Source organism: Rhinopithecus bieti, unplaced genomic scaffold (genome assembly GCF_001698545.2).
Source record: "Rhinopithecus bieti isolate Rb0 unplaced genomic scaffold, ASM169854v2 scaffold_4640, whole genome shotgun sequence".
In the NCBI taxonomy this organism is placed as follows: domain Eukaryota; kingdom Metazoa; phylum Chordata; class Mammalia; order Primates; family Cercopithecidae; genus Rhinopithecus; species Rhinopithecus bieti.
The window spans coordinates 750756-759423 of record NW_016804643.1 but is presented as its reverse complement, the minus strand read 5'-3'; the positions used below and the strand labels follow the sequence as shown (position 1 = coordinate 759423).

Genomic DNA, 8668 nt, shown 5'->3' with positions numbered 1-8668 from the left:
GAAACTCCATCTCAAGGAAAAAAAAAAAAAAAAAAAAAGACTGGCTCCAACACAATTGTACAGTTTGCGTAACATTAGTCAGCCAACTTGTTAGACATTCCAAATCTCTTCAACCAGCTATCTTACAAAACCTTTTTAGCGTGACTTGCATACATAGACAGCAGAAATCAATCATTACATTTGTTTCCTAGTCATATACTGCAGCCTCCCACAGAATTCAAGAATTGCCTCTGGCCACTCCTTGTCATAGGATGAAATATGTAACAGATTGAGCCCTTGGCCTCCAAGCGGGGCTCCACCGACCCACTCAGCTTCACCAGGCACCAGCTGCGAATTGTAGTTCTTAGGCGGGTACTTAATAGGAATTCTGGAAACTGAATGAGCTCATGTTTGCAAAGCCTTTGGCGTAATTCCCGGCACAGAGAAAGCGCTCAATGAATGTTAATTATAATTATTGCAAAGCGCCAACGTGCACTGTTTGATTCGCACAGCCTGGGAAATGGTTGGGTTGTCATTACTTTCTTAAAGTATTCAAATGGTTAAACTATTAATTTGTTTGGTTGAGGAAATGGGCCAACAGGGAAGGCAAAATGTGACTTGTTTTACCTGCGGGGCATTCGTCTTTGGGTCTCTTTATGATAAAAAAGAGGACACCTTTCTCTTCAGTTCACATTCCCTGCAGCCGGAAGATGGCTCTAGAATACTTGGCAGTAAGACAGAATAGGCCGGGCGCGGTGGCTCATGCCTGTAATCCCAGCACTTTGGGAGGCCGAGGAGGGGGATCACCTGAGGTCAGGAGTTCGAGACCAGCCTGACCAACACGGAGAAACCACGTCTCTACTAAAAATACAAAATTCGCCGGGCGTGGTGGCACACGCCAATCCCAGCTACTAAGGAGGCTGGGGCAGGAGAATCGCTTGAACCTGGGAGGCGGAGGTTGCGGTAAGCCGAGATCGCGCCATTGCACTCTAGCCTGGGCAATAAGAGCGAAACTCCGTCTCAAAAAAAAAAGAGATAGAATGACTCAGAAACCAACTGTCTGACTGCCTTTTTGGCAGGCCCTCTGGGCCCGAGAATCCTCCAGCAGCCTCTGAAGGAATTCCGCCAGAGGAAGTCAGTTGTCACGGAAAACGAGATCTTCTGCCTCGCGATGATTACGTCATCAAGGAGCGCCGGGAACAGCGAAGGATATTGGGGGAGGAGATTTCCGGCCCCAGCCCCTCCACGACCTTATAAGGTCTCTTCCCATGATTCTCTCTTTCTCTTCGCCATCTCTTTTCTTCCCCTGAATGCGTCGCCATGAAGTAAGCAACACCCGTGGTTCCCAATCCGCTTACATCCTCGGGCAGAACGCCTCTCAGTCGTCCCTGGCATGGCTGTAGACACCCTACCTGATGGACTTTCACTTTTTGTTGCAGGGTGGAGCTGTGCAGTTTTAGCGGGTACAAGATCTACCCCGGACACGGGAGGCGCTACGCCAGGACCGACGGGAAGGTAAAAAGCCGCGTCGGGTTAACCTAGCTTCTTGTACTCCGAGGAGGAAAGGCTGGTCTAATTCGGTTTGGACGGGTTCATTCCCCACATCACCATTGACCTCTGGAATGCTTCGTGGACGCTCTGTGGACTGGTCGTTAGGACCAGATATCTCTTAAGTGAACCAGCGTTGATTACTTACTGTGAGCCAGGTCGGACATCCGGAGGGGTTTATGTAACTGATGTTCCTGTGTAAGGGAAATAACTGAGGTACCGAGATAATTGGTAGTTTCCCCTTGGAATCCCGGGATAGACAAAAGCAGAATGCTTCCCAGAAGGATGCACCACCCTGTCCTTTGCTATGAGTTTAGATTTCCTGCTCTCGAGAAAAGATTAAACGCAAGGACCTTCATAGTGTCACAGTTACCTGCCAGTTACGTGACAGCCTTTTGGTTCTTGTGGGCTTCAGTTTTGTAAAATAAGCCAGAACTAGCATACTGATTTTCTAAGGATTCCAAGCTCATTCAGCCTCTTGCACTTTGTATAAATAGGTAATTCCTTTGAATTTGTCACTCTAGGTTTTCCAGTTTCTTAATGCAAAATGCGAGTCGGCGTTCCTTTCCAAGAGGAATCCTCGGCAGATAAACTGGACTGTCCTCTACAGAAGGAAGCACAAAAAGGGACAGTCGGTAAGTGGAATACGCCTTGATATTGGGAGCTATCTCTTAAGTTGTCTGAGCTATCTGAACGTTGGTTTTCTGCTCTGTAAAATTAAATCAGACTGTATGCGAAAGAGTTCTTAAACTGTAAAGCATCAGCGAAATAAAAAAGATATTATAAACTGTCTCTATACATCTTAGGCTAGCAGCAACACCTAGTTGAAATTTTAAAGTCAGATAAATTACATTAAGCACATTTGGGTTATAGGGCAGGGTGGAAAGGCTTAGTTTTCCAGTGGGAGGAAATTGAGAACTTACCATAATTTTGTTTTGATTGCAGTATTTACAGGATTAGTCCTAACGTAGCCATCAGTGGACTGTGAACCAGTCTACCATACTGGTTCATTCTCAAGACAATGGTTTTTCTGGTCCTTGTTAAGTGTCCTTTTAGCTGGGTTATACATGAGAAAAAGTTTGAGTGCCGTGGTAGGACTAGTATTTAGTAGGCTTGGGAATACTTGGCACCTTCTGTATGAAGGACTTTTCTAGGTATTGTGAGAAATAAATGCCATCAGACATAAAATATGTTGAAAGTTCAGAGGAAGGAGAAACTTAAAAGTGGATATGACACACCTGTTAGGGTGACTATTAAGAAAAAAGCAGGAATTACAGGTGTTGATGAGGATGGGGAGAAATTGGAACCTTTGTGCACTGCTAAATACATAGCAGCTGTGAAAAACCATTTGGTGTTTTCTCAAAAGGGTAAACAATTATCCCAGCAGTTCCACTTCTAAGTTTTATCCCAAAACAGTTGAAAGCAGGGACTCATAACTTGTACATCAATGTCATAGCAAATCCGGGCTTGGTGGCAGCAGCTGTACTCTAGCTGCTCCCGAGGCCAAGGTGGGAGGATTGTTTGAGGCAACATAGGAGACCTTTAAAAAAAAAAAAAGGTTATTTAGATGGATAATGGTGATAGCTACACAGCGCTATGAATGTACATAAGGCCACTATACTTTTTTATTGAGACAGGTTCTCTGTTGCCCAGGCTGGAGAGCAGTGGCAGGATCACAGCTCACTCCACCTCAACCTGGGCTTAAGTGATCCCACCTCAGCCTACCCAGTGGTTCACAGGCACATGCCACCATGGCCCAGCTATTTTTTAAATATATTTTGTGGAGACAGAAATCTTTGCAATGTTGCCCAGTTTTGTCTCAAATTCTTGGGCTCAAGTAATCCTCCTGCCTTGGCCGCCAAAAGTACTGGCATTACAGGTGCGAGCCATCTTGCACGGCTAAATTATACATTAAGAAGTTAAAATGAGGCCGGGCATGGTGGCTGACATGCCTGTAATCCCAGCACTTTGGGAGGCCGAGATGGGCGGATCACGAGGTCAGGAGTTTAAGACCAGCCTGGCCCACAGAGTGAAACCCCATCTCTACTAAAAATACCAAAAAAAATTAGCCCGGTTTGGTGGCAGGCGCCTGTAGTCCCAGCTACTTGGGAGGCTGAGGCAGGAGAATAGTTTGAACCTGGGAGGCAGAGGTTGCAGTGAGCTGGGATTGCACCACTGCACTCCAGCCTGGGTGATGAAGTGAGGCTCCGTCTCAAAAAAAAAAGTTAAAATGGGCCTAATGCAGTGCCTCACGCCTGTAATTCCAGCACTTTGGGAGGCCCAGGCAAGAGGATCCCTTGAGCCTGAGCCCAGGAGTTTGAAACAAACCTGGGCAACGTAGTAGCGAAAACCCCAGCTGCTATTTAAAAAGATAGAAAACAGGCCAGGGATGGTGGCTCACGCCTGTAATTCTAGCACTTGGGGAGGCTAAGGCAAGAGGATCCCTTGAGCTTGAGCCCAGGAGTTTGAAACCAACCTGGGCAACATAGTAGCGAAGACCCAGTTTCTATTTAAAAAAATAGAAAACAGGCCGGGGATGGTGGCTCACGCCTCTAATTCTAGCACTTGGGGAGGCCAAGGCGGACGGATTGCCTGAGCTCAGGAGGTCGAGACCAGCCTGGGCAACATGGTGAAACCCGGTTTCTACTAAAAATAAAAATATTAGCCAGGCGTGGTGGCAGGTGCCTGTGATCTCAGCTACTTGGGAGGCTGAGGCAGACCCCCGGAGGTGGAGGCTGCTGTGAGCCAAGATAATGCCACTGCACTCCAGCTTGGGCAACAGAGCAAGGCTTGGTCTAAAAAAAAAAAAAAAAATAGGAAAACCAAAACAGGTTAAAATTGTCAACTTTACATTTTACCACAATAAGAAAATGTTTATGTGTTGGTTTGAGACAAAATATTAAACAGGTAAATACTGCCAATTACTGTAGAAAACTGCCATTTTACTGTAGAAACAAGATTTCATCTTTCTAAAAAGTTTAAAATTAGGATGTCTGTAAACCACCAATGTGCTTTATTTTTGTTAAAAGTTTTTAAGGTAATTTTGCATTTCTGCTGCCTTAATAACAACCTTTTCTTTTTTTTTTTTTTTTTTTTTTTTTGAGACGGAGTTCTTGCTCTGTTCCTGGGCTGGAGTGCAGGGCCGACTCCAGCTCACTGCAAGCTCCGCCTCCCGGGTTCACGCCATTCTCCTGCCTCAGCCTCCTGGTAGCTGGACTCAGGCGCCCGCCCACCTCCCCGCGCTAGTTTGTGTTTTTTTTTTTTTTTTTTTTTTTGTATTTTAGTAGAGACAGGGGTTCCACTGTGTTAGCCAAGATGGTCTTCGATCTCCTGACTTGTGAATCCGCCTTCGTCTCAAGCCTCCAAAGTGCTGGGATTACAGGCTTGAAGCCACCGCGTCCGGCCAAAGGATATTCAACTCTCCCCTGCGGGCCATTTACTTCTTTCTTTCTTCTTTTTTTTTTTTTTTTTTGAGGACAGAGTCTCTGCTCTATCGCCCGGTGCTGTAGTGCAGTGGCCGAATTTCAGCTCACTGCAAGCTCCAACATCCCGGGTTTACGCCATTTCTCCTGCCTCAGCCTCCCGCGTAGCTGGGACTACAGGCGCCCGCCACCTCGCCCGGCTAGTTTTTTGTATTTTTTAGTAGAGACGGGGTTTCACCGTGTTAGCCAGGATGGTCTCGATCTCCTGACCTCGTGATCCGCCCGTCTCGGCCTCCCAAAGTGCTGGGATTACAGGCTTGAGCCACCACGCCCGGCCCAATAAACAACTTTTCAAATATACTTTGTTCTTGGACTTAAAGGTGCACTGCAACATCTTTTTCTCATAAATACTGTAGTACAGATTTCCAATATAGAATGTACAGAAAATGTTAGATTCCACAATGCCTTCTTAGACATATCCTACCTAACATTTGGTGGCTCTCCTGTCAAATCATTGTCTAACTTATTTCTCCTAGTGACAGTCCTTTGAGTTAAAACAGCTGAATTTGATAATTTTTTTCAATAAGTAAATTATTAAAAGTGTAAACAGTCTTCATTTATACTATACAGTTCATGGAATAACCCTTTTCCTTAGAGTTCAATTTTTTGTGTGTCTCTTTAAGGTAAAAAATGGCTAGGATTTGTAATAGCTTAATCCATAAGTGGAAAACATGTTTTATTTTCAAATAATTGTATGAATTATTTTTTGTTGAATATGAATATAAAAGACTTCATTTGCCCTGTCTCAAAAGACTTAATTTTCCTCCCTCTAAATTCTTGAAGGAAGGTTCCTTAGCGTGCCCCTCATCTTTGTTTTGCAGGAAGAAATTCAAAAGAAAAGAACCCGCCGTGCAGTCAAATTCCAGAGGGCCATTACTGGTGCATCTCTTGCTGATATAATGGCCAAGAGGAATCAGAAACCTGAAGTTAGAAAGGCTCAACGAGAACAAGCTATCAGGTGAGGAATGCTTTCATTATGAGCGTTTCACCTATTGGGATGGATTTTAGGTTTGGGTTTTCAGTAATTAAAGTTACCATATAGTGTAATATATTTTAAGCTGATTTGGTGGTTAATGAAAATTATTGACAAACTCTTTGGATTTAGCCTACAAATAAATGCGGGTGGGGAAGGAAGGAATATGGTCATTGTACTTGTCCAGTACAGTCTAATAATAAGTTGTACCACTAAGGAGTAAAGTGCTTTTGCCTTAAGTTATTTTTACCCCACAGGGCTGCTAAGGAAGCAAAAAAGGCTAAGCAAGCATCTAAAAAGACTGCAATGGCTGCTGCTAAGGTAATTATGGGGTTTCTTGACTTTCTTGAACAATACAACAGGAAAATTTCTTTTTTTCTTTTTTTTCCCCTCTCTCTTTTTTTTGAGACGGAGTCTTGCTCTGTTGCCCAGGATATGCAGTGCAGTGGCATGATCTGATCTCGGCTCACTGCAGCCTCTGCCTCCCGGGTTCAAGCAATACTCCTGCCTCAGCCTCCCTAGTAGCTGGGAGTACAGGTGCACGCCATCACACCTGGCTAATTTTTTTTTTTTTTTTTTAGTAGAGACAGGGTTTCACCATGTTGGACAGGCTGGTCTTGAACTCTTGACCTCAGGTGATCTGCCCACCTCAGCCTCCCAAAGTGCTGGGACTATAAGTGTGCGCCACTGCGCCCAGCTGGAAAATTTATTTTCAATCTAAATTGTGATAATGAAAGTTTCACCGTTTTAAGATATTGATTGCAAGGCTCAATTGGAAATGATGTTGGTAACCAGTTAACTGGTTCAGGTCTCCAGAGGGCTGGTCCTCTCCATAAGCCAAAGTATCTGTTACTGTTAGGAATTGGGAAAAATAAAGGTTGGCTTTTGTTTTGTTTTCCCTTCAACACAGGGTCTCACTCTGTAGCCCAGCTGGAGTGCAGTGGCACAGTCACGGCTTGCTGCAGCGTCAACCTCCTGGGCTCAAGTGATCCTCCTGACTCAGCCCCCTAAGTAGCTGGGACTACAGGCATGCGCTACCACGCCCAGCTAATATGTATTTTAGTTGAGATGGTTTCGCCATGTTGCCCAGGCTGGCCTCAAACTCCTGAGCTCAAGCGATCCACCTGCTTTAGCGCCCCAAAGTGGGGATGAGCCCCCTGCACCCTGCCTGGTTTTGAAAGTTACTATGGTTATCTACATTGATAACATTGAGAAAAGTTGAGTAAACACTGTACTGTTACTGAGAACTTTTCTGTGAGGTTCTGTTAGGATGCATTTCAGGATCCTACACCGCACTTGGTTGTGTCTTCTTACTTTCCTCCAATCTGTGATGGTATCTTAGTCTTTGTCTTTTCATTGTAAAGATGGCTTTAAATATTTAAGGGGAGTCACATTAAAAGATTGTCTTTAAATTACTAAGAAAGTTATCTAAGCTACATAAACAATCTGGATGTGAGAGATGGGTAATAATAGGGTAACAAAAGGTTTGTGGAGTAATATCACGTTACCTTTTTACAGGCACCTACAAAGGCAGCACCTAAGCAAAAGATTGTGAAGCCTGTGAAAGTTTCAGCTCCCCGAGTTGGTGGAAAACGCTAAACTGGCAGATTCGATTTTTAAATAAAGATTGGATTATAACTCTAGGTTGTGCTGGATTTTTTTTTTCTTGTAACAGGCATGTTGGACTTTACATGGTCATAGGTGAACTAGTAAAGAATGCAAGACATAGGTATTTTATTAAAAAGTCTATTGCTCAGGAATAATGCATCCTATAAAGTAAGCCTCTTCCTTGGAGAGAGGTTAAGCAAAATGATGTAAGAAGATGGGTATGGTCAGATGCTACCTTTGCTTGGCTGGGGTGTATAGGGCACATTACAAAAACTTCATTGCCTTAACTCTGGTTACAATGCTGTATTAGGATGTTGCTGGTGCAGGGGCTCACGCCTGTAATCCCAGCATTTGTAAGACCAAAGCCAGGTGATCACTTGAGCTCAGGAGTTCAAGACCAGCCTGAGTGACATGGCAAAACCCCATCTCTACAAAAACATACAAAAGTGAGCCAGGTATGGTGGAGAGTGCATGTAGTTCCAACTGGGAAGCTGGGAGTGTGGAAAGTGGAAGGATCACTTGAGCCAGGGAGGTCAAGGCTGCAGTGAGCTCAAATCGTGCCACTATACTATAGCCTGGGTGACAACAAGACCCTGTATCAAAAAACCAAAATATGTGCTTTAAAAATGATTCTCTTGTTAAACTACCTTTTCCCATGATAGACAAATTTAGTTTATATTGGTTTGCTTATAGTCATTGTTATCTCGCCAACCATTTGCTAATAGCTGAGTTGAAGGTGCTAAAAACTATCAGCTATATTAATCTGCTCTTGCTTTCAGAAAGTAATGTCTAAATGAAAAGCACTGCTGCTTGAATAAAGAGTATCCTTAGCTAAATTCCCAGAGTAGTTTGTTGAACTGGGGGCTTGCCAGAGCCGTGTTAAATTACAAAAATGTCTGAATAAGCTGATATTCAAGAAATTTATTTACTTATTTGAGATGGAGTCTCTCCTGTTGCCCAGGCTGGAGTGCAATGGCACGATCTCAGCTCACCGCAACCTCCGTCTCCTGGGTTCAAGCGATTCTCCTGCCTCAGCCTCCTGAGTAGCTGGGATTACAGGCACGCGCCACCATGCCTG

The 8668-nt window shown here is 44.3% G+C and overlaps 1 protein-coding gene across 1 annotated transcript; it reads left to right on the top strand.

Annotated features, from left to right (window-relative positions):
- Positions 1–1188: 1188 nt before the first annotated feature.
- On the top strand, positions 1189–7625 carry RPL24 (ribosomal protein L24). The gene is made up of 6 exons (XM_017869515.1): positions 1189–1304; positions 1419–1494; positions 2052–2162; positions 5831–5967; positions 6240–6303; positions 7501–7625. The coding sequence occupies exons 1-6, from the start codon at positions 1300–1302 to the stop codon at positions 7579–7581; spliced, it is 474 nt and encodes a 157-aa protein (XP_017725004.1). The 5' UTR covers positions 1189–1299; the 3' UTR covers positions 7582–7625.
- The last annotated feature ends 1043 nt before the right edge of the window (positions 7626–8668 follow it).

Bases quoted from the DNA above. Each gene is read 5' to 3' on its own strand.
- RPL24 (XM_017869515.1), top strand. The intron at 1,495-2,051 runs GTAAAAAGCCGC...TTGTCACTCTAG, and splicing joins ACGCCAGGACCGACGGGAAG to GTTTTCCAGTTTCTTAATGC. The intron at 2,163-5,830 runs GTAAGTGGAATA...TTTGTTTTGCAG, and splicing joins AGCACAAAAAGGGACAGTCG to GAAGAAATTCAAAAGAAAAG.